The sequence below is a fragment of the Ranitomeya variabilis genome, chromosome 4 (genome assembly GCF_051348905.1).
Source record: "Ranitomeya variabilis isolate aRanVar5 chromosome 4, aRanVar5.hap1, whole genome shotgun sequence".
Classification (NCBI taxonomy): Eukaryota; Metazoa; Chordata; class Amphibia; order Anura; family Dendrobatidae; genus Ranitomeya; species Ranitomeya variabilis.
In genome coordinates this window covers 14,504,209-14,528,449 of record NC_135235.1, presented here as the reverse complement: position 1 = coordinate 14,528,449, position 24,241 = coordinate 14,504,209, and the positions used below count along the sequence as shown (strand labels likewise).

Here is a 24,241-nt window from a genome sequence, read left to right as displayed (position 1 = left end):
TTTAGGTCTGGACAGGTTTTCACCTCCTATATGTGACCTAGAATATTCCCTTTCACTGACAGCAATCAGATAATGAAAATGGTGGATAAATGAGAGGCAAACTTATATTAGAAAGTTTCAGAAGTTTTTGTTGTGCATTTATGTTAGGAATCACCTGTAAATATTGTGATATATTTGATACAATGTAATCGTGAGGTTGTAGGGGAAGTTATCAGATTCCGAGTCTTAAGTGCCCCCAAATCTTGGTAAGTGGCTGGGGGCTCGATAAGCTGTACATTAATGGAGCTAAAAAAAACGTTCTCTTTGTGCGGCGAGGCGGAGGCGCTGCCCCCATTTACAATACAATGTGTCTGCTCCAAGCTGCAAAAAGGAGGACACTGAGCGGACAATGACCGCAGTGTTAAGAAAGACATGGACGAATGAGATAATGGATCCGCCGCTCCGAGGGGGGGGAACGCTCCGATTCTAATCATTAAAAAGCTTTTATTCTGCAGAGAAGGGTCAAGGTGGAAACTATAACAAGAAACCAGAGAAGACGGCGCGGGCGCGACTGTTAGGTGATGAGCCCTGAGACAGCGGGGGAGGGGCGCGGACCAGTTATCGTCTCCACTCTATAAATCACGCAGCGCTAGGACGGGTTCACACTATGTCGCGTTCCGTCCACTGCGCCAGTCTTCTATTGTCATAGTGAAAACGTTTGTGAAAATTCTTCATTTGCAACATTTTAATCATGGCGACAAAATATGTTGGAATTAGCACAGATATGTTGTGAAAATAACTCTTGTGCAAAATAGTATGACATTTTGATAAAAGGAAACTGGTGCAGAGGGATAATAAAATCCCCCAATCACCCATTTGTTATTTAGTTCTTTACTATTAGCAATATCTCTGCTTGCTGTCAATGGAAATGGACATTTTAGGGTTAATTCTTGTAGACTTCTTCTCGCACAGCTGGATTTGCAACAGTGTAACGCATCAGCAACAAACTATTCTGACTGTTAAGACCTGCACTGATACACTGCAACAAACTCCCAAGTGTGAGCAGAGGACTGAGGCTGTACTGGAATTTCACATCTGAATATAAGCAATTAAATGTTTGTATTTGCTGAAGCTTCAGGCATAAAAAAATCACTTTTGGAGACTGGAGTAGATTTGTGCAAAAATGTAGCAATATTTTAAAAAGTGTCAAATAATAAATCAGCCACAAACATCTGGATTACAGAAACCGCGCCGGCGACGGTGAACAGAGAAATAAACAGACGAATAAGTCAAAAGTAGATTGTAAAATAGGCTTAAAAGAGGAATTTAGCACAAAAATAAACCTTTAAAATTTGGAAAACAGGACTAAAAATAGGCGCAAATGCAATAATGAATTGGGACCAAAGTTTATCAGAAAGTTGCAGAACTTTATACACAGATTTAATAAAACCCTTTAATGATTAGTAATGAGGAACCTTAAGGGCCGGGTGTTGGTGTCCTCTTCTTACACAGTCATGTCACTTGTCATCCAGGTGAAGCTTCTTATTGACGACCTCTGGGTCCAGTTCAAGGAGTTGGATCCCCAGAATTCTGGATTTATCACTGGAGAAGAATTTCTTGATAAGATCCAAGAGATGAGTCCAGACCTGACCAAACACCAGTGCGACACCATCATGGCCAAGTTTAGTGACGGGCAGAACAGGTAGGTACACGTGGTATATGCCTATATACAGTGGGGGAAATAAGTATTTGATCCCTCTGGCAAACAAGACTTAATACTTGGTGGTAAAACCCTTGTTGGCAAGCCCAGCCGTTTATGATGAGGTTTGCGCACATGTCAGGAGGAATCTTTGCAGATCGTCTCTAAATCATTAACATTCTGAGGCTGTCGCTTGTCAATTCCGAGCTTCATCTCCCTCCAGCCACACAAGCCATTATATATTCAGTGATGTCACCAGGGGGCGGTCCTGACAACCTCACACACCATATATCGGCTGGTTGTCAGCAGTGCTAGGTGAGGAGCTGTAGTATGGGGTGTGCTCTCAGCTCTAATTCGGGCCGTACAGGACAATAAATATGGCGTATAATTTCACTTTTTGCCATTGGCTTCTGTGTGATGTTTTTTTCTGGCAGGGTTTCCTATGTGAAGTTTCTTCAGCCGTATCAGACAGGAAGGAACATAAATAACCAACGTGGAAAAGAAGCGATGAAGACAGAAGGGAAAGGCGCCATCAACGAAACAGCCCGTAGCCTTAACGCCATCACTGTCAAACTGCGGCAGAAGGTACCGGAAGTATTCGCCACTGTATACACTCTCACATCTATACACACCCTGCTCAATCCTCACCGTCTGATAATTCTGTACACAATGTATGGATTCTTTACTGTACAAGCAGTATGAGCAGAGACGATACCTCATCCTGTCACCGTCCTGATGAAATGTCTCCCTGATCCCTATAGATCTCCAGCGCAGAGTGGAGGAATCTTCTCCAGTCCTGTCTGAAGATGGACAAGGATGGATGTGGCCTCCTCAGCCTCCCGGAGTTCAGATCTGTGGTGAAGCTGTGTAATATTGTGCTGGATGAGGAGGAGATCTATCGCATCATGTCTCACTACGACAAGAATCTGCTGGGGATGATTGACTACTCCCGGCTCCTGAGAGACCAAAGAACGAGCTAGTGAGGCCGGAAGAGAAAGAAAGAGCGACGGAGAATATACAACGTGTGTTAGGAGGAGGGGGTTGTGTTATTTCTTCCTTTTCCATCCCCCTGGGCTCTAAACTAACCAACTTCTAGAAAATGCAGTGATTTTAGCAAAACTCCACCTCTTAAATGTAGACCACACCCACAAATGTGTAACAGTGACTGCATAGTGCCCCATAACTGTGACATCCTCAGTACCATAATAACTGTGACTGTATAGTGCCCCATAACAGTGACATCCTCAGCACCCTAATAACAGTGACTGCATAGTGCCCCCATAATCGTGACATCCTCAGTACCCTAATAACTGGGACTACATAGTGCCCCATAACTGTGACATCCTCAGTACCCTAATAACAGTGACTGCATAGTGCCCCCATAACTGTGACATCCTCAGTACCCTAATAACAGTGACTGCATAGTGCCCCCATAATCGTGACATCCTCAGTACCCTAATAACTGGGACTACATAGTGCCCCATAACTGTGACATCCTCAGTACCCTAATAACAGTGACTGCATAGTGCCCCCATAACTGTGACATCCTCAGTACCCTAATAACAGTGACTGCATAGTGCCCCCATAATCGTGACATCCTCAGTACCCTAATAACTGGGACTACATAGTGCCCCATAACTGTGACATCCTCAGTACCCTAATAACAGTGACTGCATAGTGCCCCCATAACTGTGACATCCTCAGTACCCTAATAACAGTGACTGCATAGTGCCCCATAACTGTGACATCCTCAGTACCCTAATAACTGGGACTACATAGTGCCCCATAACTGTGACATCCTCAGTACCCTAATAACAGTGACTGCATAGTGCCCCATAACTGTGACATCCTCAGTACCCTAATAACAGTGACTGCATAGTGCCCCCATAACTGTGACATCCTCAGTACCCTAATAACAGTGACTGCATAGTGCCCCATAACTGTGACATCCTCAGCACCCTAATAACAGTGACTGCATAGTGCCCCATAACTGTGACATCCTCCGTACCCTAATAACAATGCCTGCATAGTGCCCCATAACTGTGACATCCTCAGTACCCTAATAACAGTGACTGTATAGTGCCCCCATAAATCGTGATATCCTTAGTACCCTAATAACAGTGACTGCATAGTGCCCCATAACTGTGACAGCCTCAGTACCCTAATAACAGTGACTATATAGTGCCCCCATAAATCGTGACATCCTTATTACCCTAATAAGTGACTGAATAGTGCTCCCATAACTGTGACATCCTCAGTACCATAATAACTGTGACTGCATAGTGCCCCATAACTGTGACATCCTCAGTACCATAACTGGGACTACAAAGTGCCCCATAACTGTGACATCCTCAGTACCCTAATAACAGTGCCTGCATAGTGCCCCATAACTGTGACAGCCTCAGTACCCTAATAACAGTGACTGTATAGTGCCCTCATAAATCGTGACATCCTTAGTACCCTAATAAGTGACTGCATAGTGCTCCCATAACTGTGACATCCTCAGTACCATAATAACTGTGACTGTATAGTGCCCCATAACTGTGACATCCTCAGTACCATAATAACTGTGACTGCATAGTGCCCCATAACTGTGACATCCTCAGTACCATAACTGGGACTACAAAGTGCCCCATAACTGTGACATCCTCAGTACCCTAATAACAGTGCCTGCATAGTGCCCCATAACTGTGACAGCCTCAGTACCCTAATAACAGTGACTGTATAGTGCCCTCATAAATCGTGACATCCTTAGTACCCTAATAAGTGACTGCATAGTGCTCCCATAACTGTGACATCCTCAGTACCATAATAACTGTGACTGCATAGTGCCCCCATAATCGTGACATCCTCGGTACCCTAATAACAGTGACTGTATTGCAAAAACTCTTACTGTTTCACTTATTCATTCTCGTCTGGACTATTGTAACTCTCTACTAATCGGCCTCCCTCTTACCAAACTCTCCCCGCTCCAATCTGTCCTGAATGCTGAGGCCAGGATCATATTCCTCACCAACCGTTACACCGATGCCTCTACCTTGTGCCAGTCATTACACTGGCTACCCATCCACTCCAGAATCCAGTACAAAACTACTACCCTCATCCACAAAGCACTCCATGGCTCAGCACCACCCTACATCTCCTCTCTGGTCTCAGTCTACCACCCTACCCGTGCCCTCCGCTCCGCTAATGACCTCAGGTTAGCATCCTCAATAATCAGAACCTCCCACTCCCGTCTCCAAGACTTTACACGTGCTGCACCGATTCTTTGGAATGCACTACCCAGGTTAATACAATTAATCCCCAATCCCCACAGCTTTAAGCATGCCCTAAAAACACATTTGTTCAGACTGGCCTACCGCCTCAACGCATTAAACTAACTATCCCTGTGTGGCCTATTTATGTTTTTTTTTTTTTTTAATCAGGTTCCTCGCATCATGTTCTCATACACTTTATGCAGTTAACAGCCCTCTGTGTCTGTACTGCTACATACTTAGGCTGATAACTGGTCCATGCAGCTTTACATGAACACCCGAGCCTTACACTATGGCTGGTCCAAATAACTAAAGCAATTGTTAGGCTAGGTTCACATTGCGTTAGGGCAATCCGTTTAGCGCTAGTGCTAGCGGATTGCGCTAACGCAATGCTTATTTAGGGGCCGCGTTAGGGGTCGCGTTAACGTCCCCGCTCTCGCAGATCCCCGATCTGCGAGAGCGGGGAACGGACCTTGGGCGCGCCGTGGACGCTGCAAGCAGTGTCCCAGGCGCGCCACAGAAGAACGGCACATCGCTAGCGCGAGCCAAAAAAGGCACGCGCTAGCGATGCGCTGCAGGTGAAATTTACATTGCTGTCAATGGGTGCGCTAACGGACCCGTTGCACGGCGTTAATTGCGACATTTTCGCCATGCAACGCTGTCCGTTAGCGTGCACACATTAACGCAATGTGAACCTAGCCTAAGTTGTAAAGCGCTGCGGAATATGTTGGCGCTATATAAATAAAAATTATTATTATTATTATCATCGGTACCCTAATAACAGTGACTGCATAGTGCTCCATAACTGTGACATCCTCAGTACTCTAATAACAGTGCCTGCATAGTGCCCCAATAACTGTGACATCCTCAGTACCCTAATAACAGTGACTGCATAGTGCTCCATAACTGTGACATCCTCAGTACCCTAATAACAGTGACTCCATAGTGCCCCAATAACTGTGACATCCTCAGTACCCTAATAACAGTGACTGTATAGTGCCCCATAACTGTGACATCCTCAGTACCCTAATAACAGTGACTGTATAGTGCCCCCATAACTGTGACATCCTCAGTACCCTAAAAACAGTGACTGTATAGTGCCCCCATAACTGTGACATCCTCAGTACCCTAAAAACAGTGACTGTATAGTACCCCCATAACTGTGACATCCTCAGTACTCTAATAACAGTGCCTGCATAGTGCCCCATAACTGTGACATCCTCAGTACCCTAATAACAGTGCCTGCATAGTGCCCCATAACTGTGACATCCTCTAGAACAATTAACCACAGTACCACCATAATAGTGACAGTCACGGTGCCTCCATGAAAGTGAAGCACATTGCTCCCATAATAATTGTGACATTCACAGTGCTCCCATGTAAGAGTAGGGCCATCCATCGTGCCTCTTCTCTTTCTTGGTGATGCCATTGGTGGTTTGATGACTACAGCACGGACTGTTGTGGTCTTGCTGCGTGGCTGTGACTCGCAGGGGCAGACACATCATTGGTGCAATGTGTGCCACCGCGCAGGGGCCAAAGAGGTAAAGGGGCCCATTTCTACCTCCAAAGCAGGTGGAGTCATTCATTATGATAAGCCTTTAGGCAGCAAAGGGCCCATTTACTGTTCTTGCTCAGGGGCCCACTTGTGTCTGTGTCCGCTAGTGGCTGCGGGTGATACCTGTGTATAAGCAAATACTCCCTTTTCTTCCTTTCCTCCCCCTTTATTTCCCTTATCTTCCTTTCCATTCCTTCCTTCCTCTGTATTTCGTTCCTTCCACCTCTGTTCACTTGTGGTACTTAGGATTTATATTTCTCTCTCTATATCTGGAAAATAATGCAATAAAGATAACCATGTGACCCAGCAGTCGTCTTCTTTTTCTTCTGCCTACGGACTCCTTAGAGGGAAGAGATATTCATATCCAAATCTGAACTTCTACAATAGGAGTGGGGTCTCCTTCTCACATATCTGATCATTCACGAACTGTCCATTCACTTGTGCTAGAAGGTTTGGGGCTGAAAAAACTTTACCCAGAATAAGAGGCGATTAGTGTTGAGCATTCCGATACCGCAAGTATCGGGTATCGGCCGATATTTGCTGTATCGGAATTCCGATACCGAGTTCCGATATTTTTGTGATATCGGAATCGGAAGTTCCCAGTGTATGGTTCAGAGGGTCTGGAGGAGAGGAGACTCTCCTTCAGGCCCTGGGATCCATATTCATGTAAAAAATAAAGAATAAAAATAAAAAATATGGATATACTCACCCTCCGGCGGACCCTGGACCTTACCGATGTAACCGGCAGCCTCCGTTCCTAAGAATGCAGTGAGTGTAGGACCTGCGATGACGTCGCGGCTTGTGATTGGTCGCATGAGCGGTCACGCGACCAATCACAAGCCGCGACGTCATCGAAGGTCCTTCACTCTGCATTCTTAGGAACGGAGGCAGGCGCTTGGACCGGTGAGAACCGGGGCCGTCGGAGGGGTGAGTATATCAATATTTTTTATTTTTATTCTTCATTTTATACATGAATATGGATCCCAGGGCCTGAAGGAGAGTTTCCTCTCCTTCAGACCCTGGGAACCATTCCGATATTTTGTGTTCCATTGATATGCATTGGTATCGGGTATCGGTATCGGCGATATCCAATATTTTTTGGGTATCGGCCGATCCAATCCGATACCGATACCTTTGCATATCGGAAGGTATCGCTCAACACTAGAGGCGATGCAAATCAATTAGCTGGACCCGGTGTATCGACCACGTCAGTAATCTGTGGTTGCTGGTTGGAAGCCCTGACAATCGCCTCCTACGTCCGGGCATCCTACGTCCGGGCATCCTACGTCCCGGCATCCTACGTCCGGGCATCCTGCGTCCGGGCCTCCTACGTCCGGGCATCCTACGTCCGGGCATCCGGCGCTCTTGTTTTGATTGGCGGACATGACGCACATGTGATGTTCCTCCAGGAATGAAAATCGATTTGCATCAACTCTGCTTAGAAGACATTTCTTAACTTTTCAGTAGGACAAGTAACATCTGACAATCGCTGATAATAATCCGATTTGGATTATAATAAAAAATATCAAAATATTATAATATTATCAAAAATTGGTCCAAAAACATAGACAAGACCCAAAAGATCTGACTATGATACAATGTTTACCGGAAGGTTTAATTCTTCACTTAAGAAAGGAAGAAATATAAGATCTAATTAAAAGTTGTTACATAATAACTGTCCAGGATGAGCTGAATATACCGGCTCCGGTTACCCTGGGACAGAGAAAGACGTCCCTCATTCCTGCATTTCTATCAGATTCGCCATCGCTCGCTGCTCGGACTAAGTGAATTCTATTTCTGGCCCATTCTCATGTAGATAGTAACATGTATAGACAACCTGCGCTGAAATACAAACTCCCAGTCTCCTGAATGGCGCAGATTCTAGATTCATCTGCGGGTTTTATACATTTGGCCTGAATGATAGATCAGGTTACAGACAGCAATAACATTGTGTTTTTCCTCAGTAAGATAATCTGGGAAGATTACATTTATTAGTCACTTACAGACAATCTGATTTGCACAGGTTTCCAGTTATGCATTTCAGAGAGGTAAATTAATATATTCATGACAATGTTTGCTGTGTCATTCTGAAGAAACACTTCCATCATTAAAATTATTGTTTTTTTATTTTGTCTTTATGCAGTAAACTTGGTTATACAGTGTGGGCCATTTATATGGATACACCTGGGTGGGCCATATAATAATAATAATCTTTATTTTTATATAGCGCTAACATATTCCGCAGCGCTTTACAATTTGCACACATTATCATCACTGTCCCCTATGGGGCTCACAATCTAAATTCCCTATCAGTATGTCTTTGGAATGTGGGAGGAAACCGGAGAACCCGGAGGAAACCCACGCATATATAAAGTTGGATCCAAAATGGCTGACTACAAAATGGCCGCCATGGTCACCACCCTTCTTAAAAAGTTTTCCCCCTCAAATATACTAATGTGCCACAAACAGGAAGTTTATATCACCAACCATTCCCACTTTATTTTCATATACATGGCCCACCCTAAACTCTGAAATCATGCAGCGGAAAGTGCAAAGGAAAAGAAAGAAACCAGTGAAAGGGATGAAACCATGAAAGAGGAAAGTGCAATAAAAAATAAAGAAACCAGGCAAAGGAAAAGGATGAAACCACCAAAGAGGAAAGTGCAAAGGAAAATGAAGAAATCTGGGAAAGGGAAACAAAAGGGATGAAACCAGGAAAGAGGAAATTGCAAAGGAAAAGAAACTAGGGAACGGAAAGGGATGAAACCAGGAAAGAGGAATGTGTAAAGGAAAAGAAAGTAACCAGGGAAAGGAAAGGGATGAAACCAGGAAAGAAGAAAGTGCAAAGGAAAAGAAAGAAACCAAGGAAAGGGATGAAACCGGGAAAGAGGAAAGGGCAAAGGAAAAGAAAGAAACCAGGGAAAGGTAAGGGTTGAAACGAGGAAAGAGGAAAGTGCAAAGGAAAAGAAAGAAACCAGGGAAAGGAAAAGGGATGAAAGCAGGAAAGAGGAAAGCGCAAAAGAAAAGAAAGAAACCAGGGAAAGGAAAGGGATGAAACCAGGAAAGAGGAAAGCGCAAAGGAAAAGAAAGAAACCAGGGAAAGGAAAGGGATGAAACCAGGAAAGAGGAAAGTGCAAATGAAACAAAAGAAACCAGGGAAAAGAAAGGGATGAATCCAGGAAAGAGGAAAGTGCAAAAGAAAAGAAGGAAACCAGGGAAAGTGAAAGTGAAGGGATGAAACCACTGAAGAGGAGACTACAAAGGAAAATAAAGAAACCAGGGAAAGGTAAAGGAAATGGATGAAACCGGGAAAGAGGAAAGTGCAAAGGAAAAGAAAGAAACCAGGGAAAGGTAAGGGTTGAAACGAGGAAAGAGGAAAGTGCAAAGGAAAAGAAAGAAACCAGGGAAAGGAAAAGGGATGAAAGCAGGAAAGAGGAAAGCGCAAAAGAAAAGAAAGAAACCAGGGAAAGGAAAGGGATGAAACCAGGAAAGAGGAAAGCGCAAAGGAAAAGAAAGAAACCAGGGAAAGGAAAGGGATGAAACCAGGAAAGAGGAAATTGCAAATGAAACAAAAGAAACCAGGGAAAAGAAAGGGATGAATCCAGGAAAGAGGAAAGTGCAAAAGAAAAGAAGGAAACCAGGGAAAGTGAAAGTGAAGGGATGAAACCAATGAAGAGGAGACTACAAAGGAAAATAAAGAAACCAGGGAAAGGTAAAGGAAATGGATGAAACCAGGAAAGAGGAAAGTTCAAAGGAAAAGGAAGAAATCAGGGAAACGAAAGGAATGAAAACAGGAAAGAGGAAAGTACAAAGGAAAAGAAAGAAACAAGGGAAAGGTAAGGGATGAAACCACCAAAGCAGAAAGTGCAAAGGAAAAAAGAAGGTCTCAGGGAAACGAACAGGATGAAGCCAGGAGAGCGGAAAGTACAAAGGAAAGAAAGAAACAAGAGAAAGGAAAGGGATGAAACCAGGAAAGAGGAAAGTGAAAGGAAAAAGGAAGAAATCAGCAAAAGGAAAAGGATGAAACCGGGAAAGAGGAAAGTACAAAGGAAAAGAAAGAAACAAGGGAAAGGAAAGAGATGAAACAAGGAAATCAGAAAGGGAAAGGAAAGGGATGAAATCACCGAAGAGAAATGTGTAAAGGAAAGGGAAGAAACCAGGAAAAGGAAAAGGATAAAATCACCTAAGAGGAATATACAAAGGAAAATAAAGATACCAGGGAAAGGAAAGGGATGAAACCACCGAAGAAGAGACAGCAAAGAAAAAAAGGAAGTAACGAGGAAACAATAAAGGAAAAAGATGAAACCAGGGAAGAGGAAAGGCTTAAGGAAAAGGAAGAAAAAAACAGAAAAGGAAAGCGCAAAACAAATTAAAGAAACTGTGTCAGGGGCTGAAGTACTAAATGTGATAAGTATAGGCAAAAGCTTCCATTGCAATGTCCTAAAGGAAAGAGGATGTGGGTGCAAAGTAAATGTAAAAGTCACATGGTAAGGTAAAAAGTACCCTTTTAGTGAACAGGTCATCTATCACTGCCTATTCCAGTGATCTCCAACCTCAAATTCACCAGCTAATGCTAGAAGATATTTACCTCTTAAAATCATTTCTATTATTATTAGTTGATGAACATGTTAGCTAAGATTTTCAGCTATTACTGCCTTCATGCATAGATTTCTCAGTCTGCATTTTAATTTATCTTGTACTGATCCTGAGTTACATCCTGCATTATGCTCCAGAGCTGCACTCACTATTCTGCTGGTGCAGTCACTGTGTACATACATTACTGATCCTGAGTTACATCCTGTATTATACTCCAGAGCTGCACTCACTATTCTGCTGGTGCAGTCACTGTGTACATACATTACTGATCCTGAGTTACATCCTGTATTATACTCCAGAGCTGCACTCACTATTCTGCTGGTGCAGTCACTGTGTACATACATTACATTACTGATCCTGAGTTACATCCTGTATTATACTCCAGAGCTGCACTCACTATTCTGCTGGTGCAGTCACTGTGTACATACATTACTAATCCTGAGTTACATCCTGTATTATACACCAGAGCTGCACTCACTATTCTGCTGGTGCAGTCACTGTGTACATACATTACTGATTCTGTACAGATCCTGAGTTACATCCTGTATCATACTCCAGAGCCGCACTCACTATTCTGCTGGTGCAGTCACTGTGCACATCCATTACAGTACTGATCCCAAGTTACATCCTGTATTATACTCCAGAGCTGCACTCACTATTCTGCTGGTGCAATCACCGTGTACATACATTACATTACTGATCCTGAGTTACACCCTGTATTATAAACCAGAGCTGCATTCACTATTCTACTGGTACAGTCACTGTGTACATACATTACATTACTAATCCTGAGTTACATCCTGTATTATACTCCACAGCTGCACTCACTATTCTGCTGGTGCAGTCACTATGTACATCCATTACAATACTGATCCCGAGTTACATCCTGTATTATACTCCAGAGCTGTACTCCCTATTCTGCTGATGCAGTCACTGTGTACATGCATTACATTACTGATCCTGAGTTACATCCGGTATTATACTCCAGAGCTGCATTCACTATTCTGCTGGTGCAGTCACTGTGTACATACATTACATTACTGATCCTGAGTTACATCCGGTATTATACTCCAGAGCTGCATTCACTATTCTGCTGGTGCAGTCACTGTGTACATACATTACATTACTGATCCTGAGTTACATCCGGTATTATACTCCAGAGCTGCATTCACTATTCTGCTGGTGCAGTCACTGTGTACATACATTACATTACTGATCCTGAGTTACATCCTGTATAACACTCCAGAGCTGCACTCACTATTCTGCTGGTGCAGTCACTGTGTACATCCATTACATTACTGATCCCGAGTTACATCCTGTATTATACTCCAGAGCTGCCCTCACTATTCTACTGGTGCAGTCACTGTGTACATCCATTACAATACTGATCCCGAGTTACATCCTGTATTATACCCCAGAGCTGCACTCACTATTCTGCTGGTGCAGTCACTGTGTACGTACATTACATTACTGATCCTGAGTTACATCCTCTATTATACTCCAGAGCTGCACTCACTATTCTGCTGGTGCAGTCACTGTGTACATACATTACATTACTGATCCTGAGTTACATCCTGTATTATACCCTAGAGCTGCACTCACTATTCTGCTGGTGCAGTCACTGTGTACATACATTACATTACTGATCCTGAGTTACATCCTGTATCTCTTTTTTATTATAAAAGTACAAAACAAAACTTACAGACAAACTCAATAACAAAACAAATTATTCACAGTCCCCAAAAGTCCAATGTCCAGCATATTTATACAAACAAAATGTTCCTCCATTTCATTAATACCCCCAGCAAGGGAAGAGACCTCAACCTATATCCTTTTTCCTCTCCCCTTGTACCTTTTTCCCTCATACACACATACCCATGCATTCATCCCTAGAAAAATAAACAAAAGTCGGCCAACTGCCCTAAAGAAAGCAAATAGGCCACCTGGCCAAAACTTAATCATATATTTTATATATATACATACATACACATTTTTATTTTTTTTTTTTTTTCTTTCTTTCTTTTCTCCCTCCTAAACTAAACCACCACCATTCCCCCAAAGGTCCCACGAAAGTTTGTGGCCTATCACACCAGGTCCCACGAGAGTTTGTGGCCTATCACACCAGGTCCCACGAGAGTTTGTGGCCTATCACACAAGGTCCCACGAGAGTTTGTGGCCTATCACACAAGGTCCCACGAAAGTTTGTGGCCTTCACTATACAACAAGGTCCACAGAAGTTTATGGCCCTTTTTTCCTCTTCTTGGCATCCCGCCGGACGTCCATTCTCCAAAACCCATCCCCCCACCCCCCAAGAAACCCCCCACCCCACCTAAACTAAATCCCCCCTACACGCATCATAGTACACATGTAACATATATACAACCTTATAATAACATATAATCAATAATAACATAATAATAACCAGTACACACCATAATCATGACCAAAGAACAGGCCCAAGTTCAATGCTTGCAAGCCCTATACCCGGGTTACCAATTACAAAACAAAAATCTATAAGTGAGGGTTACAGCCCACCACCAGGAACTGGAGACCATAGAGGCTCTCACCCTAATCTACCGCACATCACCCTGACCCTCCCTAACAACACAAAAGAGAAAATCCTGTCCCTATAGCCCTACCAATCTCTCCCTACCTGCCCCTACCTGTCCCTCACTGACCCTCACTACCAACCTAATACTAACTACCTGTCCCTAAAGACTGTCCCTATCTGTCCCTCCCTGTCCCTACACATCTATCTGACCCTACAAAATAAAGATAAAAAGATAAAAAAGACTTAGGGTACTGTCACACAGTACCATTTTGATCGCTACGACGGCACGATCCGTGATGTCGCAGCGATCGTATGATTATCGCTCCAGCGTCGTAGACTGCGGTCACACGTTGCAATCACGGCGCTGGAGCGATGCCGAAGTCCCCGGTAACCAGGGTAAACATCGGGTAACTAAGCGCAGGGCCGCGCTTAGTAACCCGATGTTTACCCTGGTTACCAGCGTAAACGTAAAAAAAACAAACAGTACATACTCACATTCCGGTGTCTGTCCCCGGCGTTCTGCTTCTCTAGTCTCCACTGTGTAAGCGCCATAGCCGGCAAGCACAGCGGTGACGTCAGACGTCACCGCTGTGCTCGCTTTCCGGCCGGCAGACGCTCACACAGTGGAGAGAAGCTGAGACGCTGGAGGACAGACACCGGAATGTAAGTATGTACTGTTTGTTTTTTTACGTTTACGCTGGTAACCACGGTAAACATCGGGTTACTAAGCGCGGCCCTGCGCTTAGTTACCCGATGTTTACCCTGGTTACAAGCGAAGACATCGCTGGATCGCTGTCACACACAACGATCCAGCGATGTCAGCGGGTGATCAAGCGACGAAAGAAAGTTCCACACGATCTGCTACGACGTACGATTCTCAGCAGGATCCCTGATCGCTGCTGCGTGTCAGACACTGCGATATCGTAACGATATCGCTAGAACGTCACGAATCGTACCGTCGTAGCGATCAAAATGGTACTGTGTGACAGTACCCTAACTCAACCCTATCACAGGCACACAGAACCTAACTCTCCCTAGAGCACATTAAAGGAGAAACCCCTCCAAAGAAGAGAGGCCCTCCCTGCACCCAGCCTCTCAAACTCCAGCAAGCGCACTTTTGCCAGGTCACCCAGGATGTTCCTAATCACCTCTTCCCTGGGGAGGACTTTCCGCTGAGTAGACACTAGACACCGTGCATTCCACGTGTGGAACCTAGTTACTAAACTAACTAAGAAAACAGTGCCCCGATCTCGGCCACCAAGGGACCTGAATGCCCCATAGGCCCACTCCGCATAGGAAAGGCCTGCCAGCCTGGGCCAGCCAATGGAAGCACCCACCCTGCTGTAGACCTCTGTATTAAAGGGACACCGAAGCAGGAAATGCTCCATGCTTTCAAGCATACCGCCACACTCTTCGCGGGGACAATCCCGGTCATCAGAGCATCTGCACTTCAGGTTGTCCCTCACATACAGCTTCCCATGGAAGCAGCGCCAAGCCAAGTCCCAAAACTTCAATGGGATCCGCTTAGAGTTCAATAACCCGAGCCCCACCTCCAGATCCCAGCTTGGGCAATCCCTGAGCGCCAGGGGCTTCTGAAAGTGGGTCAACAGGACCCTATTGTCAAGTAACCTTCTCGACATGGTCCTGATCTCCCACACTCCCAGACCCCACCGACGGATCACCTTCAGAACCGGGGTAGCATAAGCCGGAAGATGCCCATGAGGTGTTCGAAGGTCCTTTACCTGCCCTCCTGTCTCCCATTCCTGGAAGAAAGGCCGAAACCACCCCCTACAGGAGAATACCCACAGAGGAGCCCTCTCTGACCAGAGGTTGGCGATGTTTGCCTTAAGAAAGGTGTTTACTAGAAACACCACTGGGTTGACCATACCCAACCCTCCTAGTCTCCTCGTGCGGTACGTGACCTCCCTCTTGATTAGGTTCAGCCTATTTCCCCATAACAATTGGAAAAACAGGCTGTAGACCCGTGTCCAAAGAGGCTCTGGCAAGATGCAGACGCTGCCCAAATATATTAGCAAAGGAAGCAAATAGCCCTTGGCAAGACTAACCCTTTCCCTTAGGGTCAAAGACCAACCCTTCCACTGATCCACCTTCTGGGCGGCAATCTTAAGTCTGCCCTCCCAGTTTTGCTGGGGATAGTCCCCCGGGCCGAAACTGATGCCTAATATTTTTGCCGTGGCCTGAGGCCCTGGAAGGGTGTCCGGGAGATCAAAACTTGGATCTCCCCCTCCCAGCCAGAGACTCTCACACTTGTCCCGGTTGATCATGGAACCGGATGCCACCGAGTAGCGTTCAACCTCAGACATCACCCAATCTGCCTCCTCTCTCGAGGATACAAAAAGGGAAACATCATCAGCGTACGCCACTACCCTCAAGGTGGCCTCTGGCTCCGCCTGGTCCATCCTGACTCCCACCAACGGTCCACGCTCCACCCTCCTTAAAAGGGGGTCGATCGCAAACACGTATAACAGCGGGCTCAGAGGACAGCCCTGGCGGACACCAGACCTCACCTCAAAAGGGTGTCCGACCCAACCGTTCACGAGCGGAAAAGTCTCTGCCCCATTGTATAAAACTCTCAACCAATCAACAAACCTCCCAGGCAGACCATACCTCAGAAGGACGGACCAGAGGTACTCATGGTTAACCCGGTCAAAGGCCTTCGCCTGGTCTAAGGACAGCAAGTACCCCTTCCAGTGACCTGCCCTGCCCTGCTCCACTGCCTCCCGGACACCGAGCACAGCACTAAATGTACTGCGGCCTGGAACAGAGCAGTGCTGGGCCCCCGAAAGGAGCCGGGGCGCAAACTGCACCAACCGATTAAAAAGCACCTTTGCCAGAACCTTTCGGTCCGTATTGAGAAGCGCTATGGGACGCCAATTCTCAATACGGGACGAGTCTTTACCCTTTGACAGGATAATCAGGGCTGACTTCCTCATTGAACTGGGTAGAATGTCCGAGGAGAGGCACTCATTAAAAACCTCAGTCAAGAGGGGGACCAAAGAGTCCCTAAAAGTCTTGTAGAACTCGGATGTTAAGCCATCCGGACCGGGCGACTTTTTGGGCCGGAGCCCATCAATCGCCCGTCTCACTTCCTCTTCCCTGATTGCTTCTGCCAAAACATGAAGAGAGGGGTCATCCCCTGGCTCAGGGATGGTTTCAGTCAGGAAAGCCGACATCTCATCCCGATCAGGATCCCTCCTCCCCAAGAGATGCAAGTAGAAGGATTTGACCACCTCCAGGATCCCTGATTTGGATCTGTTCAGGGACCCCGTACTGTCAATCAGTCCTCTCACCATCTTACAATTCACTGACAACCTGCAGTTTCTGTAAGGGTCGGGCGAGCGGTACCTCCCGAAATCCCTCTCAAAAACCAAGGATGTGTGCCTATCATACTGGCACCCCTTGAGCAAGGTCTTCACCCTGGAGATTTCCTCTCGGTCCCCTCCAGTCGAGACGAGCTGCTCGAGTTTCCTCCCCAGCTCCTGATACAGGCGGTACCTGTTCAGGCCTCTGAGGCTCGAGAGCTGACGGAAGAACCCTGCGACCCTTCTTTTGAAGATCTCCCACCACTCAGACTTACTGCTACAAAGACCCAAGAGAGGTACCTGGCTCTGAAGAAATTCCTCAAAGGACTGTCTTACTTCCGCCTCTTCCAGAAGGGACGAATTCAGTTTCCATAGGCCTCTCCCCATCCGGGGGGTCTCTGTAACATTCAAAGTAAAGAAAATGAAACAGTGATCGGAGAACTCCACCTCAACAGCGGACACTGCAGAAGAGACGGCTTCCTCCTTTAAAAAAAACCTATCTATCCTAGACCTACTGCTTCCCCTAAAAAAGGTGAAACCCCCGTGACCTGGGGTGTGCCGGATGTGGACATCCACCAGGCGAGCTTCGCTTACTATGCTATTCAAGGCTACGCTATCATAAGCCAGCCGGTCTCCGGGGCCTCCCCTATCACGGAGTCTGGTTACAGTATTAAAATCCCCACCGAAGACCACCTGCCGGCTCGTAAAAAGATAGGGCTTGATCCTCAGGAAGAGACATTTACGGTCCCACTTGGATTGTGGGCCATAGATATTGATGAGCCGAAGCTCCTGTCCCCTCATGAAGACGTCAAGGACCAAACATCTCCCCATTTCTACCTCGATCACCCGTCTGCATTCCACCTCCACGGTCTTAAAAAGGACCGCTACCCCGCTATACGGCTCGGCCGCAAGAGACCAGTATGAGGGCCCACTTCTCCATTCCCTCTTTGCTTTGTAGATGGACCCCAGGTCCGTTAGTCTGGTCTCCTGCAAAAATAAAATATCAGCCTCAACCCGGGTGAAAAAATCAAAGGCCGTAAATCTAGCCGTATCTGACTTTATGCTGGCGACATTAATCGACGCCAGAGTCAACGGGGTAGGTTCCGCCATCATGGGTGATTGAGTTAGATGGCCTGTTTTTTAACCGTACCCCCTGATTTCCTCTCCCCTTCTGAGGAGGAGCCCGACTCACCCCTCCTCTTTAAAGATACCGAGGTGTCCATATCCTCCTTTATAGCACTGGATTTCCCAGAAATAGATTCCTTGCCCCTGGACCCCGAGGTAGTCCCCCCTCCAGAGGAGTGTGAATCCCCCGGAGGACAGACCTCACCACTCCCTGAAGGCACCCCAGATGTTGCGACCGGCCCCTCACCCCCGACCTCCGACACAGCAGAATCATCGAGGGCTTGGAACCGATTGGAGAGGGGGATCAGAGGGGAGTCAGCGAGCCCTTCCGTAGGCACCCCAGTGGCCAGGGGGGGGGGCTTAGATTTTTTAGCCTTGTTCTTCCTCTTCTTCCGACTCTTACCGGTACGATTGTCACCCGTTTTTTTAGGCTGCTCCACCACCTCTTCATCCAGACTTTCATACTGGGAAGAGTTATCAGAAGCAGCCAACTCCTCCCTCTCCATCCTCCGGATCTCCTCGCTCACCGCCTTCTCCCCCAGGGCCTCAGAGGCTTCGGCTGCCGTCTCCAGGGTGGGGGCAGTCATCACCCCAGTTGCCTGAGGCTTATCCTGCCCCCTGCCCTTACGGCTCCTCACCTGTTGCCACTGGTGGGCAGATGTACCAGCCTCGCCTTTCCTCACCGACCCCTCAGCTCCCCTCATGCCTCCACCCTCAGCCACAGCAGAAGTTGCACCACCGGGGACCCCCCCTTGGCTCCCCCCTGCCGGGCCAGAGATGGTGCTGGAAAAGGAACGGGGGCAGCGGCTATACGGGTGACCTAGGTCACCACACAGGTGACACCTAATGTCACCACAGGCCGCGGCAAGATGGCCTACCCCGCCACACAAGGCACATTTCTGTACCTTGCAGCCTGCGCTGAAGTGGCGGGGATCACCGCACCTGTGGCAGACCTTCGGTTGCCCCTGGTAGAAGATCTGGATTCTGTCCCTCCCCAGAAATGCTGAGGAAGGGATGTGGGTGACCGTACCTCCTGAAACCTTCAACTTTACCATGAAGGTCCAGCCCCCTGACCAAATGCCAAACTCGTCCCTATTTTTTTTAGGGACCTCGGTGACTTCCCCATAACGGGAAAGCCACGTCATTATGTCGACCTCAGAGAGTGACTCGTTACTTGTCAGAACGGTCACCCTCTTTACACTATTTTGGCGAGACACCGCCTGCACGGCAAAGTCTCGCCAGCCGGGCTCCCCCTTTGCCAGTTCGAAATTCGACCAGAAAAGCTCCAAGCCCTCTGGCCGAACAAAACTGACATCGAAGAAGGAGGTGCCAAACGGATGAATCAGGGCAAAGATGTCCGTCGCCCTGAAGTCCATCTTCAGAAGGAGCTCCACAACCCTCGCCCTTGGCGGGCACGCTTCACTGCCCCTCCACCGAAGACGGACCACATTCCGCCTGGCCACCCCCTGCCCGGCTGTCGGGAGGGACCAAACCGTTTCCCCTTCCCTTTTATCTTGGAAGGCAGCCTGGCCGTGTCTATCCAGCCAAAAGGCCAAGTCCACCACTCTTCCCTCTACTTCGATCGTCCGTTCTCCCTTTTTGAGGGCCTCCAGGAAGCGGCGCCGCAAAACGCTATCCCTGAGGTCCAGAGGCGAGGAAACCCCCTGACTAGACCCCAGGGCTCCAGCCACCACCCCCGAATAACTCCGAGAACCTGTGGCTGGGGGGGCAGATGGACCGGCCCCCTCCCCCCTTCTCCCACTACCATCAGACACCGTACTCACACTTGCCACCTTAGACGCACTGCCACTCGCATCCTCAACCATAGACACTTCCATACCCGCACCCTCCTCATCCACTCTATCAGTCACCCCACTCTCACTCACATGCACACTGGGGTCAGTATTATTTTGCCTCACCTTTTGGGTATTTCCAGGTTCACTGCTACCGCCACCTACTGGTGGCATCCTCCCTGCTGGGGGGTTTGACACACACAGCGCTGCTGTCCCTTTAAGAGTCCTGCTGCCATGGGACTTAAGCAGCACAGCCTGACTTTCCACCACAGCAGGCACAGAGTCTCCTCCCTCACTGGCAGGTAGGAAGCCAGGTGCAGACTCACCTCCATCCTGCCTTGTCACCGGAGCCCCCACCGCAGGTAAGCCCCCAGACTCAGGGGACCCCGCCAGGCAGGCGCCCTTGCTGCTGTCTGCTGCAGTCCCTGCTCCATTGCTGGCTAAGACCATTTTTTTTTCCTTTCTTTGGGAAGCCATGCCCCCAGCCTTCAGCCGCACAGCAGAGCTATCCAAAGCTGCTCCTACATGGGCAGCGGGTGCCGAGGAGGCCACGCCCCCTGAGACCGGCCGCAGCGGGACCCCCAGAGCCGACCCAGAGCTGGATCCACCCCCAGGAATCCCCCCAGCGGTACCAGTCCCCTGAGGCACAGCACCCCCCACCACCACACCCTGGGCCACAAACAGCCTGGCCACAGCAACTCCAGCAGCTGGCCCCAGGCTAGGCCACTCCCCCTCAGCATCCACCAGCGGTGGTGCCCCCAATGCAGGAGGCCCCGACTTCACCGCAGACCCCGCCAGGGGAGGCCCCACCATTTTCTTTTTATGAGCCTGTAATGCCGGAGCCGCAGGCCCCTCCTTCTTTACTTTACTAGGTGCCTGGGACCCCAGAAGCGATCCAGATTTAGCGGATCCGTAAGTGGGGGACCCGGACACCCCATCGCTCACCGCCGGAGATGCGGTCCCGGCTGCCACTCTCTTGCCCACCGCTGGGCCACCTTCCACACCATGCTCCATATCAGACACATCACTACCCCCTCCATTACCACAAACAGAGGCAGCGCCCTGCGTGTCATGGCCTGTAATCTCCCCGCTCCCTCGCTGCGGACCCACAACAGAGCCCGAGCCGGGGTGGGTAGCGGGTGCCACACAGCGGGATCGGGGGGCCCCAGAGAGGGGGACATACACATATTTCTCCACAGTAGATGTTTTCTTGTTATTCCTTTTCTTAACCTTCCTCTTCATCCCCCTCCTGGTTGCCTCGTCCTCACAGATCTCATCCCCGAACCTCAGCTGGTTAAAACGGACCGGGGACTCGATCTGCCGGATCTGCTGCATGACGAGGCAGCCCCCCTCGCTGCTACTACCACCATCCTCATCCTCCCCCTCGCTCCCGCTGTCCCCTGAAGGGCCAGAATCTGACGGGAGAGCCACCTGCTCGGGGGCTATCCCGCTATGCGACGCCTGGAGATCTCTTACCAGGCCACCAGGCGGTGGGTAGGGCGCGACCTCCTCCTCGCATTCCTCATCATCCTCCTCCACCACCTGGCCGGAGCTCCGTGACCCCTCCGGAGCCCCACCGGTCATGGCTCTGAACCGGTCGTCGTTCTCCAGCTTTTCACGGAAGGGCCCGCTGCCATCCAGGATCTCACACCTCCGGCTTTCCAGGTCTTGTATGGATTGTTTTATCTTCTTGACCGCGGCGGATAGCTCGGCCTTCTTATTGCCGGAGGCCCTGTCAGACCTCTCCTTAGCTACCCTCAACTCCCCCCAGAGGGATTTTAGCTTCCTTGAGGCGTCCTCATACTCGCAGAGGTGCGCATGGATGTGCAGCGCCCCAGAGTCCTGGTCGTTGCAGTACTGTGGCTCCGCCACTAAGGGGAGCCATGGTGCGTTCGATGGCACTGAAGGAGTTCCTCCAATCAGGTATCACAGACACCAATATGTTTCACAGCTGGGCCTCCGGGGGGAGCTAAGGGTTCTATTTACTAGGCCACTCCCCACCATAGTGGGTAAACTGGGGGTCAGGCAGGAAGTTAGTAGAGAAAGCTGACTGGATCGAACGAAGCAAGACCTAGTGAGAGAGGGTGTTGTGGAGGAAGAGACAGTAGGGTCTCTGCCAGGGGTGGGATCCTGGCAGAGGCTTGGCATTGAAAGAACGTAACGGGACCGTGCCTGCTCAGAATAGCGGCGGGACCCAAGAAAGGACTAGAAGCGAGATAGATTGTGCTGAGTGAGAAACGAAATCAAGCAGAAGGAGAATACCAGCAGGGGTTTTGTTGAAAGAGGCAGCACCTTGCTGAGGCGCATTACCGGTGGCCGGAACGCCGAGGGAGTGGAATAATATACAGCTTTAAGCCATACTCCAAACAGCGGCAGGACAGTCAGTCTCAGGCGGGCTGTCTACCACATATCACCTATGAAGTCTTGGGGGGCAATTGCGGGAGAGGGGCGTCTCTAGGGTCCCAGAAGAACTCCAGGCCTACCTGACAAACGGGTGCCGTTCTTACTGTAACATCAGGAAGGGACGGAAGATTAGCAGAAGATCAGTTAATCGAGTTGTGAGGGAACTTAAGAAACAGACACAACAGTTGTGGGGTACTTTCCGTAAGCACAGCAGGGAAGGACTACAACACAAAGCGCTAGGGGGAAGGCACTGATTTCCACCTGTGAGGAGAACTCTGGAAGTGCCATTGGACCGGCCGGACTTGCGCAGCCTGGTGGACCGGATTCTGGACTGAGGACCGAGAGATCTCCAGTAAAGAGGTAAAGAGACTGCTACCTGGTGTCCTCGTTATTTACCGCGACCTGCACCCCACAACTGCACCGCTACACCACCGTTAACAGCACCCATTTGCAACGGACGTCCCCCACTGACAGACAGGGCCACGGACCGGGTCTAGCCACCGTGACAACCCCAGGACTGAGATCCCAGAGGCCCGGCTCCGGGTACCCCTCGGCCCTGCGGCGGTGTGGGGGCGCTCCAGATGCGTGAACCATAGCCCACGGCGGATTCTCTAGCCGCCTTAGTACCCCAACCAAGGGGCACCGCTGCAGCACCCCTGCTCGTACTCGGCCTACCTCCGGGGGAAGGAGCCGCCGCGGCCTCAGTGGTCCTACGGGTCTTCATACTGGATCCCTTGCCTGATCCTTGGCCAGATCTTGTGGCCTTAGCCGGAGTTGGAGTCCTCCCACCCCCCGCCGGCTTGGACCGGGAGGCGGGAGCCGGGGGCCCAGCCCCGGAGGCCAGTCCCAAAATGAGCCTTCTTTCCTGGGAAGGGGGCAGACAAAAAGTCCTGGATGAAAAACTTTACCTCCCTTCCCAGGAGCTCTCCCTAGGCAGCACACAGAGCACACGGCAAGCAGGCTCCACCTCTTCCTGCTGTGCAGTCACTGTGTACATACATTACATTACTGATCCTGAGTTACATCCTGTATTATACCCCAGAGCTGCACTCACTATTCTGCTGGTACAGTCACTGTGTACATACATTACATTACTGATCCTGAGTTACCTCCTGTATTATACCCCAGAGCTGCACTCACTATTCTGCTGGTACAGTCACTGTGTACATACATTACATTACTGATCCTGAGTTACCTCCTGTATTATACCCCAGAGCTGCACTCACTATTCTGCTGGTGCAGTCACTGTGTACATACATTACATTACTGATCCTGAGTTACATCCTGTATTATACCCCAGAGCTGCACTCACTATTCTGCTGGTGCAGTCACTGTGTACATACATTACATCACTGATCCTGAGTTACCTCCTGTATTATACTCCAGAGCTGCACTCACTATTCTGCTGGTGCAGTCACTGTGTACATACATTACATTACTGATCCTGAGTTACATCCTGTATTATACTCCAGGGCTGCACTCACTATTCTGCTGGTGCAGTCACTGTGTACATACATTACATTACTGATCCTGAGTTACATCCTGTATTATACCCCAGAGCTGCACTCACTATTCTGCTGGTGCAGTCACTGTGTACATACATTACATTACTGATCCTGAGTTACATCCTGTATTATACCCCAGAGCTGCACTCACTATTCTGCTGGTGCAGTCACTGTGTACATACATTACATTACTGATCCTGAGTTACATCCTGTATTATACCCCAGAGCTGCACTCACTATTCTGCCGGTACTGGCATCATCACCTTTGAACAATGGAAGTCAGGATGTCAGTAGTACGGTATGTGAACACTTTCAGGTTACTGATTGTCTGCAGTGGTCACCTTTTAGCAGCTTGTAATCAAAGACCATGAAGAGCAGCATTATCACTGAGACACTGGGGGGAGGAGGAATTTTACATTTTAAACTTTTTTTAATTTTTCAAATAGTTCTACGTTTTG

At 48.6% G+C, this 24,241-nt stretch overlaps 2 protein-coding genes across 3 annotated transcripts in view; both read left to right on the top strand.

The window, feature by feature from the left end:
- The window catches only part of LOC143769449 (EF-hand calcium-binding domain-containing protein 6-like), a 48,794-nt gene extending 41,999 nt beyond the window's left edge, over window positions 1–6,795 (top strand). For both annotated transcript variants that reach the window (XM_077258033.1, XM_077258034.1), the window contains exons 16-20: window positions 1,512–1,681; window positions 2,113–2,263; window positions 2,440–2,950; window positions 3,357–3,746; window positions 6,122–6,795. In XM_077258033.1, coding sequence (XP_077114148.1) covers window positions 1,512–1,681; window positions 2,113–2,263; window positions 2,440–2,658 — 540 coding nt within the window. In that variant the 3' untranslated portion in view covers window positions 2,659–2,950; window positions 3,357–3,746; window positions 6,122–6,795. The remainder of the gene's footprint in view (window positions 1–1,511; window positions 1,682–2,112; window positions 2,264–2,439; window positions 2,951–3,356; window positions 3,747–6,121) is intronic.
- Window positions 1–24,241, top strand: part of ACSL5 (acyl-CoA synthetase long chain family member 5) — a 369,346-nt gene that overhangs the window by 153,066 nt on the left and 192,039 nt on the right. The window lies entirely within an intron of this gene.